General features: G+C 39.4%; 1 protein-coding gene across 1 annotated transcript in view; it reads right to left on the bottom strand.

Annotated features, from left to right (window-relative positions):
* MYO3A (myosin IIIA) overlaps nt 1-27673 on the bottom strand; it is a 229963-nt gene that overhangs the window by 178614 nt on the left and 23676 nt on the right. The window contains exons 3-7 of the mRNA XM_032396700.1: nt 25228-25332; nt 24364-24463; nt 8529-8605; nt 5438-5583; nt 2807-2872 (exon numbers count right to left, since the gene is read on the bottom strand). Of these exons, the coding sequence (XP_032252591.1) occupies nt 2807-2872; nt 5438-5583; nt 8529-8605; nt 24364-24463; nt 25228-25332 (494 nt within the window). The remainder of the gene's footprint in view (nt 1-2806; nt 2873-5437; nt 5584-8528; nt 8606-24363; nt 24464-25227; nt 25333-27673) is intronic.

The following is a 27673-nucleotide window of genomic DNA, read 5'->3' as shown; positions in this document are numbered from 1 at the left end:
GAAAGAAAGAAAGAAAGAAAGAAAGAAAGAAAGAAAGAAAGAAAGAAAGAATGACTAGATAAGTTTGAGTTTTGACATTATTATTATTATTCCTAAAAACTACTGTAACACAAGAGAGCAATGCTCCTCACAAATGTTCATCCTGAGAAGCATATCTCAAAGAATGTTAACCTGCAATATGATGAAATGCATGCTTGTGAAAGTGGACACATCTGCGAGCAATGCCATGTAGTTTTACCAACTTCCGACTAAACATGACTCCCTCGTGCCCCAGCAAGCGTGCTGGCATAGTGGTGATTAAATGCCGTCTCCCCAGCAGGCTCCTTTATGAGCCAGCAAGCTAAAGAATGAAGCATCAAAGTCATTACAGTTTGAAAGCTTATCTAAAATTAAAACAAACTTTTCTGTTTCCCTCCCCTAATGCTTTTAAAGGCTTCTCAATTGATCTATTTCTTTCTACGTGATAAAACTGCTAAACTAATATGCTGGGGATGTTTAAATCCCACATCAGTGGACATTTTTGGAGGTCTCTGTATAGAGCAAATGCACCAAAGCACGCCACACCTCTTGGTAGGTTCAACGAGATCGTAGCATGAGAAAGGATAAAGCTAATGAGAACACTTGAAACACCATTGCAGAAGGGACATTTGAACAATTGGGACATTTAATCAGCCATGACAGCTGTCTTCAAATATTCGGAAGAGGGATTAGACTAGTTTTCAGTGGTCACAAGAGACAAAGAACCCAGGATCAATTCGTGGAATTAAGAGAGAAAGAGATTTCAGGGCAGCATAAGGAAGAACTTCTCATCAGGGAGGCTTCTCAAAGTTAGAATGGGCTGCACTGGGTAGGATCACCTTTATTAGGGATGAGGACATCCTGACGGGATGGCCGCTCAGTGCACATGCTCGGGAAGGATTTACGCTCTGGATATGGTTTGGGCTGTATCAACTTCCAGTACCCTTCCCACCCTGGGATTCAGAGGATCTATGCTTGTGAGACAACTGGTCAGAGGTGGGCTGGCACTTGGCGACATAGAAAAAGAAAAAAAAGAGAAAGGAAGAAGAAGTCCATGCCTTGATTTGGGCAGTGGCATTTCTAATCTGTACTGTTACTCCTCCTGGGATGATGATTTGGCAATTTATTTTCCTGGGCTTAATCGGTAACATATTTCTCAAGGATGGTAAAATATGCTAAGGAATCAGGATGATGATATCTGAACATAAGAACAAGTGCTCTTCATGATCATTTAGTTTAACAGAACGCATCTATTTCTGACATCTGTAGCACTTGCTCCATGGATTGAGTATAGTCACATATGAAATTCTTTTATCTAAGTAAAAGTGTATCAGATAACTGGTATGTACCAGGCACTCTGCTGGACAGCGGCGTTGCACGGACAAGTAAGGCATATTCGGTGCCCTGCAGTTACTCACTGTCTCGCTGGGAAGAGAGGCATCTAAAGAGGTGTTACTAGCAGAAAAGGAACAAAATGCAGCGATAGCCCACAGGGCAGAATGCTAGGTGAAATGGTGTGAAACGTGTCAAAGTCACCAAGTTCAACGGAGGATTTGTGTGGAAGGGCTGCAGACGTGGGGGGCACAATTACAAATTTTGGGGAGCCCTCCAAAGTTACCAGGGATCCTCCCAGGAGATGTGTGAAGTCTGACTGCATTTTATCAAATATTCTGTAGTGCACAGTCCGTACTCCAGTAAGAGATGCTCATGTGAAATCTGGGGAACAAAATGGACTATCAATCCTCGGGTTTTCACACCCCTTAAATCTAAACCTCTTGTCTTTATAGGAATAAGGGAATAAGGAGATATTCTTGGTAGAAAAACCAATGATTGCGGTATGTGTATGACTGGTTCCTCCACTTTCTTTGCCCTTTCTACATTTTCTGAGTGGTGTCTGACACACGTAATCTTTTTTTTTAAAGATTTTATTTATTAGACAGAGAGCAAGAGAGCACAAGCAGGGGGAGCAGCAGAGGGAGACGGAGAAGCAGACTCCTGGCTGAGCCAAGAGCCTGATGTGGGGTTCAATCCCAGGACTCTGGGATCATGACCTGATCCGAAGACAGATGCTTAACCGACTGAGCCATGTAGACGTCCCTGACACATGTAATCTTAATGTCCCCTGTCTCCCATTTACAACCTGGGGTCATCCCTTACCTTATTTTCTATTATTATTATTATTATTATTTATGGTAAAGACATAGTAAGATGGTGAAAACAGGTTTATGGGGCAGATTTTTAGAAATTATTGACTCATATCTTCCAGTTGATTGCCCAGAGGCACTGCACTTGTGTTAAATATTTGTCAAATTAAAAATGTTCACTGAATATCAAATACATAAGCATTTTATCGATACAATTATCTGATTCACCGACTACAATGAAAATTCCCTGACTGCGACAGGAATGAGTGATGCAGATAAACGAAGGGTTAAAAAGAGCTGATTGAACCGATGGTGGGTGAGTAGGTGGGAGATGGGAAGGCGTAGCTTGCAAAAGGCAGGTGGATGGAAGGACGTGTTCATGGACCATGAAGCAACCTCAGAAGCATAGCTATCTTTAAGCAAATGAACATGACCCTAAGATCATTATTTGAGCAATAATGCATTCACTGAACATTCAGAGGACAGTACAAATGCTGGTTTTGAAGACAATAATGGATACCCTCTGGAGCTGTTCAATAGATAAGAAATAAGGAGGAGATTCAGAAGTGTTGTAAAAGGCACATTTCAAAGTTCTAGCAGGATGGTATCTCTTCGTTTTTTTAAAAGACTCTATTGTTACTCACTTGCTAATGAAGTCATTGAATTCTGCTGACCATATCTCAGGCTGTCTTAGTTTGGGGGGTGGATTCCTAGAAAAATAAGAATCAAGGTTGGATTGTGCACATTGGTCAGTCGGTGCAAAATCAGAGCCGGACAGACTAGAGCATTAGTGCGATCAGAGGTTCTGCCAGGCATAATCAAACATACCACAATTTTCCGATTCAAAGACAGATAATTAGTTATTAAGCATTCTTCATATAAAATGACAGCTTCCTTGTTTCTTGGAAAGCACTTAATATATGACCCAATTTTTCTGATAATTTTTTCTTTTAAGGAATCTTTTTGCTTTTACCTGAGTGCCCTAGGGGGGAAACATCAATACTTGGCAAAATAGAAACAGCGAATACTGGGGATTTTTTTTTTTTTTTTACTTTGAGTCCCGCAGAAGTCTCTGAGGAATATCCAGGGTACACAGAGGTGACCTGAAAGGTGTGTCATTCAGAATACAAGGGACACTGTAGCAGACAGGGGCAGAGTAGAATGCCTTTAGGAGTTGTTCTGTTGTTGCTGGAAACAAGGTTACGAAAGTAAGGAACTGGGAAATATGATTAGCTAGAAAGCTCTGAATGCCACTTAAAAGATTTTGTTATTAGTTGCCTTTATTTTTAGGCCAAACAAATCTTGTTCTTCTTTGGCATGTTCATGAATACGAAGGCACCTCCCTTGGAAATGAGGCTGATCTAAGTCTGTAATCAAGCAGCACTGATCAACCATGATAGCTGAATTTGCTGAAATACTGCTTTCCACTAATCCTAACAGCTCTTTGTTTTCATTAGTGGGATGGAAACACTTCGTCTTCAGTTCTGCATTACTCCTCAAATAGCTTATAATGAAATTGGTGTACAGTTTATATAGGCTCATTAAAGGAAAGTGCAGCCACTCATCTACCTTAGATCACGCCTCGAGCTCATTGTACAATTCTTAGGACTATTTGAAGATTGCTGATTTGCACATTAAAAGAAGTAATTCTCTTCCCCAGTAGTCTTGCTCTGTTTCTTGTCCTCCTGAAAATTTCCTTTCTAAGAGATTTATTGGCTTGCTTGGAGTATAACAAAGTTTTGATGATTTTAGAACACTTAGAACAGGGTAGATTTTCAGATCCCTTATTTTTTTTTTCTAAATATTTCTACAGTTCGTGTTCTAAGACCTTCATGCTAGAGATATACCAGTGGCAGAAGTAATAAGAAACAAGTAAGAAGATGCCATTTCCAGAGGCACCTTGCTCACAGGTACAAGAAACATCAATGGTGTCATCCCTTGTCCATCTGGTGTCATCACCAAGAATAACAACATCTGGCTAACTCTGGTAGTTTAAACCATAATTAAAATGGCCCAGGAAGTGTAGTGCTTCATCTTACAGACTGAATGACAGTAGGAGTTAGGAAATGTAGATTTTTTTTTCTGTTTTCCTCAAATTTAATGAAATGTCTTAAACTTGGTATAGGGCAGGTTTTCTGTTCTTTTTTGTAATCTTGTTTCCCCACTTACCAACCAAGCAGCATATTTTACAAAGAGCTAGACCTGAGATTTACATGGAAATTGTTATGTAAAGGATGATAAAGGCATTATAATTCAGAACATATATATCAGACAGGAAATTCAAAGATAAAATGAAAAATACATTCAAATTCTTTGGTCTTCTATTAATTTAAATATGTGCCCAATATTCCAAATGAACCCATGTAGACATGAATATCACATATTGGCATTATTTCTTTAGAACTGGAGAACTGTCCCCAAGGGCTTTGTATATATGATTCTATGTGCTATAGGCACTAGGATGACAAAATTTAATAATACTATATAACATACCACCCCATCACTGCCTTCGACCCCTGTCACCCCAGGCCCTTGGTGTGCATTCCATTGGGACTACGGTACCAGGCAAAATCCTTCAGACAGTCCTCAAAGGAGAACTCATGTATAATAAAAACAGGCTGTCTTTTCACATCAGTTTTCTGAAAGAGCTAGGAACTAACCAAAACATATATAAAATAGTATTTAGTTAGTAATAGGACAGACAGGGGAAAGTTTATCAATATACACAATGAAGGGGAAAGCTCTACACAGAAAGGAAAGTGCTTTCATGGCTCCAAAGAGATTATTCTAAGTTTACTGTTTTATATGAATATATTCAAATATTAACATATTTAAAGTCCTTGCTATTGTATCAGTGAATTTTGTGTATAAATTTATTAATAATATCATTTTAAATCTCCAAAGAGAAGTCTTAGCAAGTAGTAAAAAAAAAAATCACTGGATTGACAGAGTGAAGCAAAGCCAATCACTGAGGCACCAACTGGGGCCCAGGGCCTTTCTGACAAGTTTGGGAGTGGATAAAGAGTGGGAGGAACCGCTGCTTTCTGAGCTCAAATCCCGGCAAAAGGAAGACACAATGAGTATCAAGAGAAAGTTCTTACTTAGACCAGGGAAATGAAACCGCTGAATACATACAGTGTTTCAGAAGAGGCAGCAGATATCCTAGGCCACTGTGCTCCCACCTTGCTGAAATATACTGAATATTTCCCTGATGAGCACCAGCTGAAGGAAGAAAGATGGGCTACAGATACTGTGCCCCATGTTAGTTCTCTGACCTTGGAATCTTGAAGAGCGCTCTCATGGGATGCAGGTCGGCTAGTGGAGGATCTCCATCCCCTAGCTCGATGGCTGTGATCCCCAGGGACCATGTGTCACACCTGGCATCATAAGTGGTATCCAGTTGCTGTTCACATGCAATCACCTAGCAGAAAATGAAAAAAAAAAAAAGGGTGAAGTTTGTGATTTTAGCAAGCATTGTAGCAAAAGCAAGCATGAAAGTCCCAAGATTTATATGAAAAATTCATGTGACAAATATTCACAGAAGTTTTAGTCATAATAGCCCCAAAGTGGAAACAACCCAAATGTCCATCAACTGGTGATGGATAAACAAAATACTGTGTATACATACAATGCAATATTATTCAGCCATCAAAAGGAATGCACTATTGATGTATGCTACAACATGCGTAAACACTAAGAGAAAGAAGCCAGACACCAAGGCCACATATTGTATGATTCCATTTAAATGAAATGTCCAGAATAGGCAATTCCATAGGCAAAAAAGCAGATTAGTGGTTGCCTAGTGTAGGACAGCTTGGGAGAAGATGGGGATTGACTGTTAATGAGTAAGGGGTTTCTTTTAGGGGGAAAGAAAATGCTCTAAAATTAGACTGTGATGATGGTTGCACAACCCAGTGAACATACACCTGAAAATCATTAAACTGCACACATCAAATGAGTTAATTCTATGGTATAGGAATTATATGTCCATAAAGCTGATAAAAATAAAAAACATGCATATGAATTTTCTATTCTGTTGTGTCTCTTTGTCTTCCTGAGTATAAAAATGTATTTTGCCCCACCAATTTTTTTCGTTATTTTATGACTTCATACATGTGGCCTAGGAATATCTTGCCAAATGCTTGGGTGAATTTATGCTCCAATTTGCCCAAGACATCCTTAGTTTATGCTTTCCTAGAGTTATTATAAATACCATCCCCTTTTTCTCTGCAAAGTGTCATGGTTTGCAAAAATGATACGGTCACCTACCACGGTCACTGTTTCCTTTGTCCCTTTCACCCTGACACACACGGACTCCAGTCTGGGAAGGACGGCTTTATGTAACCAACAAATGCTACCTCTGAACTAGAATTTAATTTAAAAATGTCAAAGAGAGAATTTCACTGTTCAACTGATTATTGAACAATCTTGCCTCTGAGGCCCTAAAAACACTAAAATAATTCTATGCCATTAGTTATGGAGAATATATTAAAATCTATTTACCTTGCTGCTTTCTAATTCTAAAAGATTTGTCATTAATAACATAGAGCTGGCATATATGCCATGCCTTCATGAGCTATATATATACTTCAACAATTCTAGGTAAGTGGAAATTTATTGAAATACTTCCCATCGTTCATAAGTTGGAAAAATGTTTATTGTAGAAAAATAAGCATAATATGCACAAAATCTGGAACATACACATATTTACACGACAGCTTGAAAGGACCGCAGTGAACCTTTCTCTTTTAGGTAACATCCATTGGTTTGCTAAGCAGAAAAGCACTTTCAAACCCAGTTTGTGCTATTTTACTAATAAATAATGACATATCAGTAAAATGATGGTCTGGTAATTGCATATTTAGGAGTGTCGATTTTAATTATTAACTCATTTAATACTCTGGTAATTAAATTTTAGATAGATCAAAATATTTTCTTTTACTTAGACGGTGGTTCCAAGATCCACTAATCAAAATTGCTTTTTTACTAAAAGAAAACTTAAACACATAACAATGGCTTTGTTATTATAACATGGAAAACATAAAACTAGTCTATTAATTATTTAATATTAATCAAGTAATGATACATTTATTATATATTATAGTATTTATATTATTACTATGCACTGTTTAATATTATCCCTATATTTTATTAATTTCCCACTTTAAAATTTTTAAAGCTTTTAAAACAGTAGTAATATATCAGAACAAACTGAAGAAACTCTCACTTGAGAGTCTCTTATTCAATTTTAGTTTTGTTTATATGACTACACTTTCTATTTTTATTCCAGGATATACACTGTGTTTAAAAGTTTTTGAATCCAGGGCACCTGGCTGGCTTCATGATCTCAGGGTCCTGGGATTGAGTCCCGTATAGGGCTCCCTGCTCAGCAGGGAGTCTTCTTCTCCCTCTCCCTCTGCCTGCCATTTCCCCCTGTTTGTGCTGCTCTCTCTCTGTGTCAAATAAAATAAAATCTAAAAAAAAAAAAGTTTTTTAATCCATTGGAGTTTTTAAAAGATTCTTAAGATAAAGTATCTTTTCTCCATGTTTTATATTCCACTTACATTTCACTTTTTTTGCAAGTACTAATTGAATTAGTATTAAAATAGAAATAGCGCACAAGGGTTTAATCCCCAAACACATATCATTCTAAGATGTTGCAATATTAATGTAGTATTTGAACCACTTCCCTCTCTTCACTCCCTAGAGAATGGTAAATAAATAGCAGAACGTTTCCCAGAGGTTGAAGAGAGAGCTTTCAAACATAAGTGTTCTTTACTGGTAAACATAATTAAAAAGATTAAAGGCATTAACAGTGGCTGTGGAGAGAAGATGAGACTCTAGAAAACTTTTTTCCTCTGCAATTTTGGCAGTTTATCCACAGCTTCCCAAAGGTAATGGTTTGAAAAGATTCTATTCAAGCTGAGGGTTGCCCCCAAGCAAGACTGACTCAATGTAGGAACCTGGGATACAGGTTAATCAGCGAAAATCTGATCTTAAACAAAGGCTAGGGATTTTCATAATATTTCTACTATAATGTAAAACCGGAATCTAAATATCAATAATATGAATACATGCTAAGCAATTAAAAGTAAATTTAATAGAAAATTAAGGCTGCAAGCAGTTTCTCTTTACGTCATCTGATTCATTCATTCAATCCTTCATTTATTCATATGCTCATTCACAGTCCATGTACTGAGCACCTCCCACGTTCCTTCTCACACATGCAAAAATCTTGCATAAAAACAACACAATTGATATTTTCTTCTAGTACCTTTCCAAAACACATATGGAGATGGAGTATGCATGAAAAGGAAAGTCAAGAAGGATCAAATATTACATTTGTCCCTCTCAAAACTATCTGACCTCAGGAGCCATCCAAAATGGCGTTCCTACGGATGTATTCCGACGGTGCCGAGTACTGGTGAGCTGTGCGGACACACCTGAAAGAAACAAGACTTCAATTCTTGCATTAATTACTCATGAAAAGAGACTCCAATTGCAGTACATTTGCGTACAAACTACCATTAAAATTCTGTTCCCTTAAAGCTGCCATGGAACTTGAACTTCATATTTAAGTATCCTCAGTCAGGATTGCGTCATAGCCAAAATATAGAATAGTCCCCTAATTTTCTGTTTCTCATATCCAAACGTCTCCCTCCTAAATGCCCCATTCAAGTTTTATTCCCCTATCCTGACAGTTACTCTGGTCCTGATCACACTAATCTCTATTTTTTTGACCTTCTACATTTTAACTGTCTATATTACATAGTTTGGCATGTAATTGTTATTTGAATGATATGCCTCCTCCCCTCTCTCTTCCTCCCTCTGCTCACTACCAAATTCTGGTGAATTTCAGAATTTTTCTATGGTGGTATGCACATAGTAGGTTACTTGTGAATGTGAATAAAATTATTTTCCATCACATGATCAACTTTGGACAAATCACACCTGCAAATTAACAGCATCTATTTAATCCAACAATGTAAATACAATCAGTTCTTTTCCTTTAGAGAGATTATAGAAGGAAGGACTATAATAAAGAGGTATAACCAAAATTTTCAATCTTGTCATCCCACTAATTACACCTGGTTAGATATAATCATAATTGACCCTTTAGAAAATTAGGAGTAAAGTCTCTCCTTGCATTTCACATTCCTGTTCCTCATGCAGGCAGGCCTGGCTGCCTCTGGCTGTCCAGTACTCTTCCCTTGACCTGCTCTGAACTTGATGGGTTACACCCAAATCATGGGCTTCCACTTCCTGATTTCCCTGTTTTGAAGATTTTATTTATTTTAGAAAGAGAGAGAGCGAGAAGGGGGAGAGGAAGAGGGAGAGAATCTCAAGCAGATTCCATGCTGAGTACGGAATCCAATGCAGGGCTTGATCTCACAACCCTGAGATCATGACCTGAGCTGAAACCAAGAGTCACGCTTAACCAACTGACTGACGCAGGTGCCCCCTGATTTCCCTGTTTTGAAAAGTACCTCCCAGGTGTCACATTTATTTTAGGCTCTGGCTATTTATCTTATAAGCCAAGTAGGACAAAGGCATTAATTAAGATTTAAATTTGGATACATTTGATTCTTCCAAGTTGGCATTTGACATTTATCATGAAACTCAAAGGCTATATTCAGCCAAAAGCATATTTTGGTGGTGGAAATATGCCTAAATATTGGTGGAATATACTTGGGCACAGGGGTAGGCAGTATGTTTCAATTCCATATTAATTGCATCTCACAATTGCATAAATGCATCTACCTATTCCACTGATGTATAGTATAAATCCTGTCCTAAACAGAATCTTCATCTATGGCCTTCAAATTCTGTCTTTGAAAAAGTTAATTATTTGACAGAGAAAAATACCCTCACTAAATAATTTTTCAAATTCAAGGGAGATGATCTAATCTGTGCTTGAAGATTGTCCCTTAAATATTTTCTAACAGTCTATCTGAAGAAAGAGCATCATCACTTAATAGCACATTTCTCCAGAATACACCCTCTACCTCCACCTCTACTCCAGGCATTTCAACCTTCAGAAAAATTAAATTTAAATCTAAACACTTCACATTGTCTTTTTCTATAAATTAAAAGTAGAAGTGATTAAGCTCAGATTTTATTATAGTATCAGAGTATTGTAATTTATTTACATAAGTGGGAAAAGTAAATGGATTTTATTTTATTTTTTAAAGATTTTATTTATTTGAGAGAGAGAGAGAGCATGAGCAGGGGGAGGGGCATAGGGAGAGGGACAAGCAGACTCTCTTCTGAGCTTGGAGCCAGATGCAGTCTGATCCCAGGACTCCCAGATCAGGACCAGAGCCGAAGTCAGACACTTAACCAACTGAGCCCCACACGTGCCGGGCAAATGGATCTTAAAATCAATTCAACTTAAAATTGATTCTAAATTTACTAAGATTTATTCTAAAGGTATTTATTTATTTATTTGTTTGTTTGTTTATTTAAACTTACCTTATACTTGATCCTTGTTGAACATTTTTGTCTCAATTTCATAAAGAGATTTTAAGAATTCAAATGTCATTTAACTGAAATGTGAAGGGAATGGGGAAAAAAAAAAACACAACCAAGTAATAAAAAAAATAAAAAGTTTTGCTCCAGGCAGGAAAATGACCTTTTAGAAGAATCATGTGATAGTTTTATTCTCTTTCTAAATATGAAGAAAAGATTACGTCACTAGAGTTGGCATTTCTTAGCAAATGGTCATGTCCTGGTGTCTGAATTTATAACCATGGATGGTTTGGAAAGGACCTTCCTGCCACACTCCACAGGAAATAAATATACATGGAAAGATACTGGAAAAAGGTTTTTTAGGGTGTGATATGTGACCCATGGTAGTCCATTCAGATTCTTTTTCTTGGAAATGTGAATCTTGAGTGGAGTGGACACTCAGGGAGGAGGTAATTAGAGCTAAGTCATCCAATGGCAGGGCTCTAAGGATGGGTCCAGGTGATGCTGCTCCCGAGGACCAGGGCTGCCATAGTCCTATTCCTAGGAGGCCAGATGGCTCAGGTCCTTTCTCCCCCTTGACTTTTTAGCGCTGTCAGTGTTGTTTTCAGTATCCTTGCCTGAGTTGGTCAGAGTTAGTTTCTGTTGCTTACAACCAAGGAACTCTAACTAATACAAGACCCAAATGATTTTACATATAAAGGAGCAAATTAATAAGGGTAATATTCAATAATGAGTTTACAAAGTCTAAGAGTCACTAGGTTTTATATTAATATGAGATTATATAATATTTATATGTTACTATGAGATTAAGAATTTTCTAGGGCAACATTTGGCGTCCAAACTCTTTAATCACACATCCCAAAGAAGAAACTTTTGAGCAAGCATACTCAATATAGATATAGTTATAGATATTCTCTATATATTTTCTACTATATTAATTTATGCATTCTAAAGCAGATAAGGATAATTTTAAAGGATGAGATTAAATAATAGCTGTATTATGAATATGTCATAATTAGATATGAATATTTTTTCTGCACCCCATGATGCCTTGCAAGCACCCTGGTATTGACACCCCCTTCAAAGACCACTGGTCAGAAGGCAGGGGTAATGAATTACAATGTTCTTGGGGTCTCACATATTATTTAGTGGCTTTTGGGATCCTGCAGAAAGAAGGTTTTACACCTGGTTCCTGTATGGCAAAAAGACACTGCAAAGCTATAAACTGTATGGAAACAAGAAAAATGTAGTCCAGAATGTGAAGAAGACAGTCTCAAATAAGTGAAAAAGGAACAATGCCACTAGGTAGAATAAGAAACTCTTGAGTTGGGATGCCTGGGTGGCTCAGTCAGTTAAGCGTCTGCCGTTTGCCTTTGGCTCAAGTTATGATCCTGGGGTCCTAGGATGGAGCCCTGCATTGCCTCGGGCTCCCTGCTCAGTGGGGAGTCTGCTTCTCCTTCTCCCTCTGCCCCTCCCCTCCACTTGCACTCTCTCTTGCTCTCTCTCTCTCAAATAATAAATAAAACCTTAAAAAAAATTAACACTTGACTCTTATAATATTGGATGATTTTCACATTAAAAACAAGATACATACACAACCATGAAAGAGTGACAGAAGAAGGCCTTTGCCAAATTTCATGTGTGTGTTGAATGTTTCTGCAATCTTCCTTAAACCTCAACATCATTTTACCAACACAACCAAATAGCTTTGGAGCTAGAAGGCCACTTAACGGTCATAAAGTCTAACGTGTTCATTTTCAGCTTGGTAAACTTCAGCTGGAGAGAAAAGTAAGTTTCCTGAGGACAAATGGCATTTTTATTTGGTATGTATTCTCACAAGAAAAGTAGCTAAGAAGGTAGAAAAATGCAAAATTCTATTAAAAATGGTTGCTATAAATTAAAATGCAATAGGAATCCAAATTATGAGTTCAGGAGCCCTAGGAAGTAAAGAAGATTAGGAAAATCATCTTGTCCAGAGAGGAAATAATGGAATAAGTCGCCAAAGTAAACAGTTATGTAAGCATCTCAAGGGAGAAGATGCTAAAAAGCTGGAAAATTCCAGGCAGAAAGTTGGGCTAGTGAGAGGCTATTGGAAGGAACAGGAGGCCAGAAGGAGATGAGGGTTGAACAGAAAACAGGCTAGAGGAGAGGACAATGATCCAGTGAAAGTCAAAGCCTCAGGAACATTAAGGAGGTGTATGTTAACGGTTCTTTAGCCCTTTGCTTTGATTATATGGAATTTTCATGCTGTTTCATGCCCTTCCAACAAGGCTTCCTGGGTTGTTTGATGGTTGTACAGCAACTCTGTTCCCTATTGCCTAAGTCCTGTTTCTAGGGAGAAAAACATGCCAAGAGGTCTCTGAGAGCCTTAGGGAGTCCGAAGAAACATTAAATATGTGGTTTCCAATGTGGTTTCAAAAGACCAGACAACCTCAGGAAACTTGATTTGCTATAACCATACTGCAAAACCCCTAACATTTAAAGAGGGAAAAGGGAAGAGCATGGGATTTTGTTGTTCTTGCTAAAAATAAAATACTCCAGGAATGAGAATTGAAATTCTAAAAATACAGATTTTTTTTCAACAAGAAGAGGCCATAAAATTTATTATACCATCTAATATCCTCATTTTGTTGATGAAGTTAAGATAGTCTGAAGATTAATCTGGGCATCTAGGGTACCCAGATATTTGGTCAAACATTATTCTGGATGTTTCTGTGAAGGTGTGTTTTGGATGAAATTAACTGTGAGTGAAGCAGATTATCTTCCATACTGTGGATAAGCCTCAGTCAATAAGTGAAGGGCCTTAACAGAACAAAGACTGACCTCCACTGGGTAAGAAGGACTTCTGCCAACAGCCTACCTTTGGACTCAAACTGGGTATTCAGCGTGCCAGCTTAACATCACATTTTGGAGTCACCAAGCCTCCATAGTCCCATGAACCATTTCCTTAAAATAAGTCAATCTCCTCTCCACCCCCATCCCCAACCCACCATAGCTTGTTGATTCCAGTTCTCTGGAGAACTCTGGCTGATACAGATATTGGTACTGAGAATGGTTCTTAGAGGAACAGAATCTTAAAGATGAGTTTTCTAAATTGGTTCTGGGGTTTCTGAAACTGGCTTTCTAATCTGGTTAGATCAGAGACATTAATGGCTCTATTTCTAGTAGTAAAGAACACTAATAGTACATGGCATGATGTGACAAAAGAGGTACATAACTTACCAGCACTGCATACGTCTAATCAAACACTTATAAGAGGCATGATTCAGGGGCGCCTGGGTGGCTCAGTCGTTAGCCATCTGCCTTTGACTCAGGTCATGATCCCAGGTCCTAGGATCGAGCCCCACATCGGGCTCCTTTCTCTGCGGGAAAGCCTGCTTCTCCCTCTGCCTCTCCCCCTGCTTGGGTTCCCTCTCTCACTGTGTCTCTCTGTGTCAAATAAATAAATAAAATATTTAAAAAGAAATAAAAAATAAGAGGCATGGTTCAGGGTGGTATCTTTGGACATTTTGTCAAACTAAAGAACATAATGAAATCAGCTCGTTTCTACTAATGTCACTGGACAAAGTGAGGGGGAAAAAAGGATGAGCTCAGGGATTCAAATTCCCAGCTCCAGTGCTGCATAAATGCCCTGAAAGCTTCTAAGTGGGCCCTGAAAGAGACCCTGGTCTCCAGCTGATGCAGAGTTGAGATTATTGAAAGCCAAACCTAGAATCTCCTTATTAAGGGTGTGGGATGATGGTGGAAGGAGTAACTTGGATCAGGCTGAATTTCCTCATACGGACCCACTAAGCAGACACTTTGCATTTAAGATTGCAAATGTTTAGAAAGTCAGAAAGGGTTGGCTGGTTGGCTCAGACATGGATTTCTCATCAGGAAATTCATATTCACATAATGTTTTGCATATGGGGATATCAAAAATCTCCTGACATTCTTGTACTTAATATACCAAAGGACATTCAAGGTTATCTCCAGCTTTAGCTTTCAGTGAGTCTAAAGATGACACAAGGGAAGTGATTCTGTGCAACCACTACTCCTATCCATACTAATGTGATTTCCCCTGGAAATCTGTCCTCTTTCCAGTCTACCTGGCACTAGATCTTTCCCTTTTTTTAATACTCAGCTCATACCTTGTAATGGGGATTGTGTAGTGCTTTCTCTAAAAACATCAAGATCAAACTGCTCGATGCACACTCCTTGGCTTTGAACAGATAAACCGCCCACCTTGAGCTGTGTCATGTGATTATGTATGACTTTGTATGTGTGTATACATGTATAGTATTGGACCTCAGTTATAGAGAGTTGAGTACAGTTGACCCTTGAACAATGTGGGGCCTAGGAGTGCCAACTCCCCACACATAGTCAAAAATATGCATGTAATTTTTGACTCTCCAAAAACTTAACTACTAATAGCCTGCTGCTGACTGGAAAATTTACCCATAACATAAACAGTCAATTGCCACATATTTTGTATGTCATATATATTATATACTGTATTTGTAAGCTAGAGAAAAGAAAATGTTATTAAGAAAGTCACAGGGGTGCCTGGGTGGCTCAGTCGGTTAAGTGACTGAGTCTTGGTTTTGGCTCAGGTCATGATCTCGGGGTCCTAGGATTGAACCCTGCATCAGCTCCGTGCTGAGCATGGAGCCTGTTGGAAATTCTCTCTCTTCCTCTCCCTCTGCTCCTCCTGTCTGTGCTCTCTCAAATAAATAAATAAAATCTTTTAAAAAAGAAGAGAAATACACTTACATTACTATACTTATTACAAATAACCCATGTGTAAGTAGATCTGCACAGTTCAAACCTGTGTTGTTCAAGGGTCAACTGTATATAGAATACTCCTCATTTATGGTGCACTATCACTGATCTCTTATCTTATTTTTTCATTCCCTTTGATCCCCAATCACCTCTCCCATTGTCCTGTCTTCTGTTCCACCATAAAAATCTTCCTTTTGCTTGAAACTTTTCAGGAAATGAAATTTTAGAGCTGCAGACTAAGATCATATAATTTTAATCCAAAACACTTACTCCAAACTGGGGGTGCCTGTGTGGTTCAGTCAGTTAAGCATTAGACTCTCAGTTTCTGCTCAGGTCATGATTTCAGGGTTGTGAGGTCAAGCCCCGCATCAGGCTCCATGCCAAGCTTAAGATTCTCCCTCTCCTGCTCCCTCAGCTCCCTCCCCTCTCCCTCTCGAAAGAAAGAAAGAAAGCAAGCAAGCAAGCAAGCAAGCAAGCAAGCAGGCAAGAAAGAAAGAAAGAAAGAAAGAAGGAAGGAAGGAAGGAAGGAAGGAAGGAAGGAAGGAAGGAAGGAAGGAAGGAAAGAAAGAAAGAAAGAAAGAAAGAAAGAAAGAAAGAAAGAAAGAAAGAAAAAGAAAGAAAAGAAGAAAGAAAGGGAAAAAACTGAGGGAGCCAAGAGGTGATTCTTAAAAAAATATAAGAAAAGTCCTCTTTGATTCACCTAAAGTCATCAGTCTATGGAGAGGCATACCTGGTACTCTTATTAAAATTTCTACAGCTGCATTGAGGTAATTTAGTTTGTTTTTATGTTGGATAAATCCCTAGATATAAAGTTTTCCTCTGTTACCAAATAAAAACTCTTCCAAAACATCTGAAATCCATTCTTGACTTCATAATAGAATTTTAAGGTGTACTTCATGTAATTTAATTTCAACAATTAAAAACTAAAATTTTGACCATCTCTTGGAATATAGGGCCGCGCACATCCATAAGAAAACATGTTATCTAGAATATTTAGAAAATATCTTTGTCTTTCCTTTTCCATAACCCTCTTTTTAAAAATCCCTCTTTATTCACAGCTACTTGTAAAATGGGATAGCTTAGGTAGGCTTGCTTATACCATGTCAGCCCATTCCCTGGTCATGGCTAACTGGATCAAAGGAGGGTATCTGACCCAGCTTGTCCAACTGAGCTCCTTCTCCTACTCCAAATTCCTTTTGCTTTGGGGTGCTAAAAATCCAGGCCAGGTTAGCAATTGGCACTGGACCACAGGTGATATAGGCTGAGAAGGCTGAGGCTGCCATTTTGAGTAGCCTTGATGGGCAACACGAAAACTTCAGAGGCTGGTCTGTAGATTCCCAGACAGAAGAGATAGGAGAGATTTGGTGTCTCCAGTGAGAGAGCAAGAGGCAGCAAGTGGTTGTGGTTCTTGCCTTCCATTCTTCTGTTGGTTCCAGTCCTCTGAGTCCTGTTCTTCTATCTGTGAGATTGCCCTTTCTGTCTTACTTTTTTGGAGCTAGTTTGGTTTTCCTGCCCTTACCACTAAAAGACCCTTGACTGAGGCATATAACATTACCTATGATGTTAAATAACTTAATTCAACTGTGGAAAACATTCAGTTTGGAATACGTAAGCCTATAGGTTTAGCTGGAATCACAAAGCCATAAAACAAACAGTCCATTTAGTCATGGTTCTGCGGTAGATAATGAAGGAATTACAAATGTCATTTCTTTCAAATAAAGGTCACCTCCCCAAAGTACAAAAATAAATTCTAGCTTAGTGAAATATTAGTTTTTTGTATAGGTATGATTATTCTAAAGCTCTGTCAACTTTTAAAAATGGTTCTTCCCCCTTGTTTTTTTCCCATTATTTCGTTCTATAAAGCACTAAATCTCCCATTTTCAAGATTCATAACATCCAACTACCAACACACACATATATATACACATATACATATATATAATATCTTTAGACATGTATACAAGTAGACGTCTTTCTACTTCCATGCTAAATCTCCAACTCTATTCCATAGTTTAAAAAGTTTTTTGATATAATTTCAACCTTAGAGAAAAGTTGGCAAGGGAGGTATAAATAACTCTTTTCCGGGCGCCTGGGTGGCTCAGTCGTTAAGCGTCTGCCTTTGGCTCAGGTCATGATCCCGGGGTCCTGGGATCGAGCCCCACATTGGGCTCCCTGCTCGGCGGGAAGCCTGCTTCTCCCTCTCCCACTCCCCCTGCTTGTGTTCCTGCTCTAGCTATCTCTCTCTCTGTCAAATAAATAAATAAAATCTTAAAAAAAAAAAAAAAATAACTCTTTTCCTTCACCACTGAAAAGTAGGTAGGCCACAGGATGCCCCCCTCAAAGACCTTAGTGTGTGATTGCTACAAACAAGGACATTCTCCTACATACCAACTGTACAACTAACAAAGTCAGGAGATTAACACGGATACATTTCTACGATCTAATCTACAGACCCTATTCAAAATTCATCAATTGTTCCAAATGGGTCTGTCCTTACAACAAAAGGATCCAATCCAGGATCATGTGTTGCATTTAGTTGCCATGTCTTTTTAGCCTCCTTCAATCTGGAGGAATTTTTTAATCTTTCCTTGAATTTATGACCGTGACATTTTGTAGAATGTTCCTGAATTTGGATTTGTCACATATTCCCTCACGATTATATTTTTGGTGGCAATATCATGGAAATGATACTGAGGTCATCCCACTGCATCCTACCAGATGGTTTGTGATCTTCACTTGCCCCATTACTGGTTGTGTTCACTCTGATCAATTGATTTAGTTTTGTCTGCCAGGTTTTGTCCTGTAAAGTTTCTTTCTTTCGTTCTTTTTTTTTTTAAGATTTTACTTATTTACTTAACAGAGAGAGAAAGAGAGAGATAGAGAGAGAGAAAGCACAAGCAGGGGGAACAGCAGGCAGAAAGCCCAATGTGGGGCTGGATCCCAGGACCCTGGGATCATGACCTGAGCTGAAGGCAGATGCTTAACCAACTGGGCCATCCAGGTGCCCCTCCTGTAAAGTTTCTGTGTTTCTTTTGTAATTATGTATTTTATGAAGTATTTTAAGACTATGTAAATATCCTATTTCTAATCAAAATTTAACACACTAGTTTAGGATCCACTGAAATTTTGGGATGAATTAATTATTACTACAATGACTGCCAAATGATAATTTTAAAAATTTCATCATTTCTTCTGTATTTATCAGTTGGCATTCTTCTGCGAGGAAAATCTTTCACTTCTTTCCATTCATTTATTTAGAAATAAGTGCACAAGTATGGATTAATAGATTTCTATTTTATTTAAAGGGTTACCATCATTACTATCATTATTATCATTATTTTGATGCTCAAATTTTCCCAGATTTGCTCAGTGAGAATTCCTTTAATTTGGTTTCTGTGTCCTTTTGACATGTCTCCATTATTCTTTTAATATTTCCTTCCTTTTTGGCACATTAAGTACCAGGGTCATCTTATAGCCAATAAAATCAGCCTTTCTCCAAGAATCTTGGCTTCCTCTAACTTGAGACTTACATTTAAAAACCAAGAGCTAGGTGCTTGAAGGGTTTGCTCTTAGGGCATCAATCAATGTCTGCTACTCCTCTAGTGGAAATAGCTAAGTAACATGCATGCACACACACACACACACAACACACCATGCACGTTCCATTATATTTATTTTTATATTTGTCTCTATATTTTGAAAACCATGAGTTCACACTGATACCTCTGATTCTAATCTAACAGCGCTGGGGGTTCAGTTTTCTTCCTTTCCATATTTGTAATTCTTTTCTCTAACATTAAGAAATGTGGCTCCCCTTGTTCTCATTATATTTCCTGATGGTATTAATTCCCCTTTATGTAACAATCTCTTGTCTCTATCTTGACCCCTACACAGATGTCCTTCTTACCTAGTTCGGGCTCTGACAACCTGATGTGGGGTTATCACCATCTCCCCAGACAGATGCTCTCCTTGTCCCACCTGGGGACTCAACACTCCATGCCTAGCACCGTTATGAGCACCCTCCCAGCATGGACACCTTTCTCTCCCCGTTCAGGCCCAAACCACATGCTGAGTCACACCCCACACTCCTGTGCCTGCTCACTCCCACCAAAGGCTTTTTTTCTGAATGATTTGGGAAGAAAGGAAGGATTGAAAGGAACTTCACAGTTTTTAAGTTCAGGTACGACTGCCTCACTTGATGCTAAAAGTGGGTTATTAAATAAATAAATCACAACTTCTCTTTGACCTACATTACTCATTGGGGATTTGGTCTAAAATTGGGCATGTGGGTAATAAGAGATTTAAAGCCATAAAATATTCTGTCATAAGAACAATGTCTAAATAAATCACAAGAAGTACCTTCTGTACTTTTGTATTGAAATGTTAACTATCCTATTAGAAATGAAGTTCCCCAGAGAGAAATCCATAGAAATGAGAACTGAGAACTGCCCTTCAAATTTAGTCTCTCTTTCATTTTCCAGTCCAGATAAGGACTGCTTTTCCAGACATTAGCTGATTTACCTAAAGGGGTTTACCTCCTGGGAGATCATATTATTTATTGATTGATTATATACTAGTGACTGCTAATGTATTTCATTAATAATGTTTACAAGCTCCCTTGTCTTTTTACTTTCTGAGGTGTCTGGGGGGTTTCTGTAAAAACATATCCATTTAACAACAACAAAAAAAGGTTTTCTTAAAGGCTGTATTCATAACTAGTATTAGCAAACTGAATCTTACTTTTAGTATAATTAAGTAGCTTGATACTTAAAGTAATACCAAGTTTATTCCAGCAAAGGGCTACTTTCTATTTTGGAAACAAAAAGAAGCTATTTTGGGAACTCACATTTTCAGTATTTAGCAACTATTTTTAAAAATATTTAGTTACTGTTTATCAACTACCTACTATGTGTAGAACACTGAGCTAGGGGCTAAGTGAGAATACTATTTCATGATAATGGTAATAGCTCAAATTTTTTAAATGATGAAGTGTCAATAATTATACTAAGTAGTTTGCTTGTATCATGCCATTTATTTTTCACAGCATTCAACCATCTGAGGTAGAGAATATTCTTTTTCGTACTTGTAGACGAGCATTTTGATGTCCTATGGAAAATCCTGCCTCTCATTCATTCACTCACTTGGGAGTATTTGCTGAGCACTTTCAAGGTGCCGATACCATGGTTGGCTCTAGAGACGAAGTGCTGGACCAGACAGAGACTGTGGCATCATGACGCTTATAGCTTAGCAGGGAAGGGAGTCAAATTAAACATATGATTAAAATCAAGTGTGACAACTGGTTAGCTAAACAAAGTATGGGGGGTTGGGGAGGTACTCAGCCAGGCAAACAGAAGTTAGCTGGGTGCACGGGTGAAGGGAGGTTTCTCTGTAGGGAAAGCATCATGTCTGTAACTGGTCACAAAATTTAGTAACACTATACTAAGATACACAGAGAAATTGTAGTTTCTTCCTTTTGCCTCTGTTATGGCCTTTCTTTGTGCCCCTACCTACTGGTGGGGAAGGCAGTAAACCTTAGTCAGATCCAATAAACCCATAACGTCCTTTCAAATAGAATCCAGTCTCTCTTGGATAAAAGTGCCTGCCCCATCTCTCAGATGGCATCCCTTCTCCTTCCTCCCTCCTGAAGATGGGACTGTGCGTACAGGATGAGGGATGGCTTAATAAGACCCTAGGGCAGGGAGAAGAGGGAGCGTCCTTGGGTGTGGTGGGTCTCTAGCTGCTGGGGCCACATGCCCGTGTGTCTGCCCGGCTGCAAGGCACCCTACTGGCCTCCCACGCTGGCGCTGGCATCAGCTGGGCTTGTAGTCCACTCTCCTCATGCAGGCAGGGCACGCTGGAGTTCCTCTGGGCAGACTTGGGTTCACGTGGGCTTCAGCCGGAGCTGAGAACACTCTGAGGTCTGGCTGTGACTCCTATTCAGATCTGGCCCAGGTGATTCGCTCTGCGCCTCACTGCCCATCCTGAGCAACCCCTCTAGGAATTTCCCAGATTCTTAGTGACTTTGTGGCTTCTGGACACTGATGGGAGTGTTTAGGGAAGCTCGACTGGAGTATTTCTTCTACTGAATCACTTTACATGTCCAGATGTAGATGACAAGGACGTGGCTTGGTCCACTCTGCAACAGTGGCCTCTCTGGAATGTGGATGACAATGGTGGGGAGTGTGTGGGTGAGAGCTTCTTCCTGCCCTCGCTGTCAGCTTCACTTTTGTAAAGCTCATCTCACTCTCCTGCCTCTTTCTCTGTTTCATCTTTCCACAATCTCCCTAGAATTGGAAAGTGTTCCCTCTTCTTCCTGTTCTCTCTTGTGTGAAACCCTCTGATGTATCCTTGGAAATTTATTCTCTGTATGCTAAAGAGAAGATAAAACAATTTAGACAGACCTTTCTCAAGAGGTAGCCTGGGTCTTGCTACCCAGAAAATCATAAGGCAAAGGCCTACACAAGGGCTAGTGGAAGCCATTGACCAGAATACTGAGCAAGACAGTGCCAGGACCAGCTACACTTTCCGAAAGGGTCCCCCTGGCTGCAGTGTGGAGAACGGGACCGGAAGGAAGGGAGGAAGACTGGATGCAGGGGTTGAGGGAAGGAGAAGTGCAGGAGGTCAGGTGGGAGATAGCGGCCAGTACTAGGGAGAAGCCAGAGAGATGGAGTCCGGGGATACATGTAATAGAGAGACAGAACTTTGCGACTAGTTGTAGATGTGGGAGGCAAAGATGGAGGAAGACTCTTGGGATGAGCCTAAGATTTCTGACTTAAGCAACGAAACAGGACTGGTGACTTCTTCCAAGACAAGAAACTCTTGACATGAAGCAGATTTCTGGGGATGGCTGAGGTGGTGGAGTTCCACTTGGACATTTTGAAGACTGGTAGCCATCTGGGCACAGTCCTTCGGGAGCCAATAATGAGCTTACTATTGATTTTGTGAGGTGAGAAATTCAAATAAATTGTATTCTAAAACACTACTCCCAGCTTCAGCCTTCCCCGAACATTTGATTTCAACGTTAAATGAGGACATCGGTTTTCAATGTAAATGCGGCAGGTTGTGGCTTATTGCATTTGACTCCTTCTGCCCTTGAGGAGATTCACTAGGCATGCACCTCCATCCCCAGGTTTTAATTCATTTGGAAACCTACAAATCGTTTTAGGCAAACTGAATCCAAGTCATCTTACCACAGGGAACAGAAATATGAGCATTATCTTATATGCAAATAATAGCATTTTAGTATCAGACACTGTGAACACACTGAGTAGGTGACTGGCCCTCTTTTCTAATTGTTGCTGAAAATAAAGTCCATAACTCAATTCATCCAAAACCAAAGCCCTCATTTTGTCAGTTTCCCAACTTACGATTATTTACAAAGGTATCACATAAAAGTCCACTTTGTTATTTAGGTATATGTTTTTAATCTAGACTACTTTGGAGGGTGTCCCAGGAAGGTGCATTTCTCAAAGCTACTGGTTTACCAGTTTTTCTTTCATGACTGAAGAGAACGGCCCTTCCTATGGAGCGATATAAAGCATTTTGTTGTTGTTCTTTTCCATTTCAGGCACAAGTTGGCTGTTAGTATCCTAACCCAGCCAGATTGTGCCAATACACAGCTCTGAACTCAACCAGCAACAGACTAGCTGCATCCCAGTTGTTCATCAGAAATTCACTGTCAAGCTCACTGTTGCTCAGCAGTTTTCAAAAACTTAACTGAGGAAAAAAAAAAAAAAAAAGGTGCATGCATGGCTGTTTGAAGAATATGCGATTCATCCATTCCTCTCCAGATGCTCTGAAATTCATTCCAGGGGTAAGCCAGATCCCTAGGGAGCTACACACTCGGATATTAAACTCAATTAATTTCCACCTTCCCTAAGCTTCAGTTTCCAAAATGCAAAATGAAGTAACATTCATTCATTCAACTATTACTCACTGAACTACTACACCCAAAGCATTAGGTCTACAAGATAGAGTAAGATGAAATTCTACCTCTGAAAGAGCCTATTTATCTTTCTAAGTATTTTTATCAAAGGATAAGGACCAAATAGATAGTGAAAATCCTATGTGATAAACACAAAAAGGGAGAAATATAAAGGGTAAAGAAGCACAAGGAGGGACACCTTCCCCAGCCAGAGTAAGGGAAAGGTGACTGAAGGACACTTGACATGGAGACGTTCTAGAATAATGTGGCCCACCGTCCCAGGACCAGTGCACTCAACAGGAATCCAATGAGAGGAGGTGTGGAAGGACATTGTCATACCGCTAAATAACTGCCCAGATGAACAGGGGACGTATCAGTTATGGTGCCTTTGGCTATGACACAGAAGCCCATTTGGCTTAGTAAATATGGAAATTTATTATCTCACATGACAAAAGGTCCAGAGAGAGGGCAGGCGCCGGAATCCATTGATTCAGTGGCTCAGTTCTACCACTGAGGACCCTCGTTCTTCCTGCCTCTCAGCTCCGCCTCTCCCAGGGTGGCTCTCCTCTTGGGATAGAGCAAGGGGGCTGCAGCGCGTTCACGCATGGCAATAAGACAGACAGGGTCCCAAGAAAGAAAGAGACCACCTCTCCCTGTGCCTCCTTCTTACGACAGGAACAATTTTCCCAGAGACCTTTGAAGGTTTCCCTTCATGTCTCGAAATGTTGCATTTGGACACATGCCCATTTGTAAAGCAACTAATAAGGCCCGTGGAACTACCACGTAGGCTTAGTGCAAGCATTTGGGGTGCTGTCTATTTCAGACCATCAACCCGCATACTGCTACAGTGGTGTGGGCACAGGCTCGCTGGCTTGAAAAGAGTCACTCTTCCTTCTGGGAATCTCTCATTGACCAAACTTACAAAAAAAAATCCCTGCACTTTCTTACCTCAGTGGGATACTGTTTTTTCTCCACTTTCAATGCCTAGAAAGCGAGGCTGAGGGCTCATTTTGCAGCCCAAACTCACGCATTTCAAGCCACACTTACCAAAATCTACGAGTTTGATTCCACCCTCAGTGGTCAACAGAATGTTATTTCCTTTTACATCACGGTGGATGGTTTTGTTGTTATGCAAATGCTGAAGGCCCTAAGGGGTGGGAGATACAGAATGACTTTTAAAGAAAGCATCAAACAAACATGACATTTTTCAGAAGGATGCGTTTGTGCAAAATCAATCGGAAATACTGGTCAAAATTAACATTCAAACATTCTTAAAATGTTTCACATTGAATTAGTCAAATCAAAATACCTCATTTCCACTTTGGACTTTATAAAAATTCATAAACTAGAGCATCCCCTTCCTTAACTCTTATCAAATACTCCATTAAAAACATGTTGATCTCAGTGGATGAAACATTCTGTCTACTTATTTTAAATAATGGCAAATAAAAACCTATTAATAAAAAGTACACATTATCTTCCTTCATCACAATCAGTCTCAGAAATATAGGTGGGACATCAGAACTCAGGGTTCTGCTGACACAAAGGAGGGTAGGTTTTTTTTTTTTTTTTTTAAGATTTTATTTATTTATTTGAGGGGGGGGGAACACAAGCAGAGGGAGTGGGAGAGGGAGAAGCAGGCTTCCTGCTGAGCAGGGAGCCTGATGTGGGGCTCGATTCCAGGACCCTGGGACCATGACCTGAGCCGAAGGCAGATGCTCAATGACTGAGCCACCCAGGTGCCCCTTGGTTTCTAATAAAACAAGGAATTAGTAACGCTAAACATTTCAGATTTTGCATATACTCGCATCAATACTAATGTAGTGATATTTTTCTAAAATTAGGATCCATGTTTTTTATTGAACTAGGACTGCCTCATAATTAATGCATGAACAATTTAAATTGCCTTACCAATAGTGCTTCATGTAAAATATAGGCAATTATGGGTTCACTCATTCTTTTGCCCTTCTTCAGAAATCCCTTCACAAGATCAGCCACTGATCCTCCATTGCACAGCTATAAGGGAATATTCCAAGATATTAAAATGGATACGACAATTTAAGTACTTGCTCTAAAAGGTTTTCTAAAAACATTTTTTTGAAATTGTTCCGATTTTTTTGTTTCAAACGATTGCTCTCATCATCTTTATGGCTTCATAAATGAAATGAACAAATAAAATGTACTAATGCGCAATTAATTATTAGAAAACAGTTTTCATGTGAGTTACTTTTTAGAAGAGAGTCTGGAGAAGCCCTGGGCTTGATTTTTAAATTCAAGGAGAATAATTATGATTTCACAAATTAGTCCCCAATTTTAGGATCTAGGGCTTAAAGAAAAAAGTATTCTTGATTTCTGATTGTTTAATTAATAGTGCAATAAGATTCCATGACCTCAATACAAGGCTACATATTATTTTGTATATGCATTCACTTAAAAACAAGCCCCCTTTGTGGCAAAATTTCAGAATGCATTGAAATAAGGACTACAAACAACATTTCAGAAAACTGTTTTTTTTTTTTTTTTTTTTAAAGATTTTATTTATTTATTTGACAGAGAGAGACACAGCGAGAGAGGGAACACAAGCAGGGGGAGAGGGAGAGGGAGAAGCAGGCCTCCCGCCGAGCAGGGAGCCCGATGCGGGGCTCGATCCCAGGACCCTGGGATCATGACCTGAGCCGAAGGCAGACGCTTAACGACTGAGCCACCCAGGCGCCCCCAGAAAACTGTTTTAAATACCATGCTTCTCAAGCTCTTTAGCTTCTTCCCGCCCAACACCACAAAAGTAGGGGAATCTAAGTGAAAAAACAAAAGGGAAGACCATGGCAGGGAATTTTTCACATGCACATTCTCCAAAGTTAGGTAACATTAAATCCCACAGAAAACTTTCAAAAGAGCAGCAGATTTGCAGAACAGAGAAGCACCAGAGAGGGGCGATAATTAGGTAAATGGTCCCGGTGAAGCCTGGACCCCGTGAGTATTGATCTATTAATCTCTGACCCTTTAGCCTCTACCTTCTGCCCTGATTCTCCTCTGGGGCTCTGGTCCATGGTCTTACCCTGACTCTTCAGCCTTCTCTCCTGCCTGCCTTTGTTACCCACCAGTGCCTGGGAGCTAAAAGCCATAATTTCCATGACTTTATTAAGCTAAATAGAAGCGAAGAAGATCGGTGAGAGGATGTAAACTCCTGGCATCCTAGTTTGAAATACTGGACACATTTTCTCCCAAAATTTTCCTAACGTGGTAATTCAATTGTATTGGATGCCCAACACTTCTGATACATTATGGATTAGGTAATCATAGCGCAGATGTGTTGAGCACATACTTTGTGCCATGAACATTTCTAATCCATTCACACGAGTTATCTCTGTATCTCGCCTCTCCCTCAGTAGGTATTATCATCTCCATATTAAAGATTGGGAAAGTGAGACACAAAATGATAAAGTAACTCTTGAAAGATCACACAGGAGTGACAGAGCTAAGATAGGAACTTTGACAGTCTGATTCTAGAATGGAGCCTTCACACTTAACCAATTTGCAGCTGATGCTTTTCTACATTCAAAGAAAACTTCTTTCAGCTTATAGAGGTGCAGTCCCAGCATTCCCAAACTTGCATTTTCTTCTGCATCAGGAAGGGGAATACTATTTCGCTGGACAAACAGAAGACTCTTGCTGTCCAGGCAGCAGAGAACAGGGTCACGCTGCCCCCACTGTGGCCTAGCATGATTGGTTCAAAGAATTACTCAAAATTGAAAAGAAATTCAAATTTCTTTAAATTGCATGGCACTTATTTCAAAGAACCAAATTTTAGGGGTGCCGGGGTGGCTCGGTTGGTTAAGTGTCTGACTCTTGATTTCGGCTTAGATCATGATCTCGGGGTCGTGAGATCAAGCCCCGCATCAGGCTCTGCTCTAGGCATAGAACCTGCTTAAGATTCTCTCTCTCCCTCTCCTTCTGCCTCTCCCCTGCTCATTCTCTCTCTCTCTCAAAAAAACAAAACAAAACAAAAAACCCAAATTTCAGGGCCAGTTTTAAAATATCTAAAAATCACCATGGGGAGACTAAGTGTCCTTTCCAATTTCTCCAAAGTGTGGCTTCTTTTTGGCTGCATCTTCTGGGGTTGACTGTAAATGCAAGAGGAAATGGCTGGAATGTTAGGGGAGGGATAAAGGAACCCTAAAGAATGTGCAGGAAATAAAATAAAAAATGAGCTACAGGAAGAACTAATGCAATCCTGTAATTCACACTAAGCAGTTCAAATTTTACTTTCTGTAGTCAATTTTTATTTCAAACAGTTGTTTTTCCCATCTAGTAAAGTTTAGAATACAGAATTCTTTGTAATAAATTCTTCACTTTGTTT

This window comes from Phoca vitulina, unplaced genomic scaffold (assembly GCF_004348235.1).
Source record: "Phoca vitulina isolate PV1807 unplaced genomic scaffold, GSC_HSeal_1.0 scaffold93, whole genome shotgun sequence".
NCBI classification, from domain to species: Eukaryota; Metazoa; Chordata; class Mammalia; order Carnivora; family Phocidae; genus Phoca; species Phoca vitulina.
The sequence above is the reverse complement of the archived record's forward strand: the minus strand, read 5'-3'. Positions and strand labels throughout refer to the sequence as shown.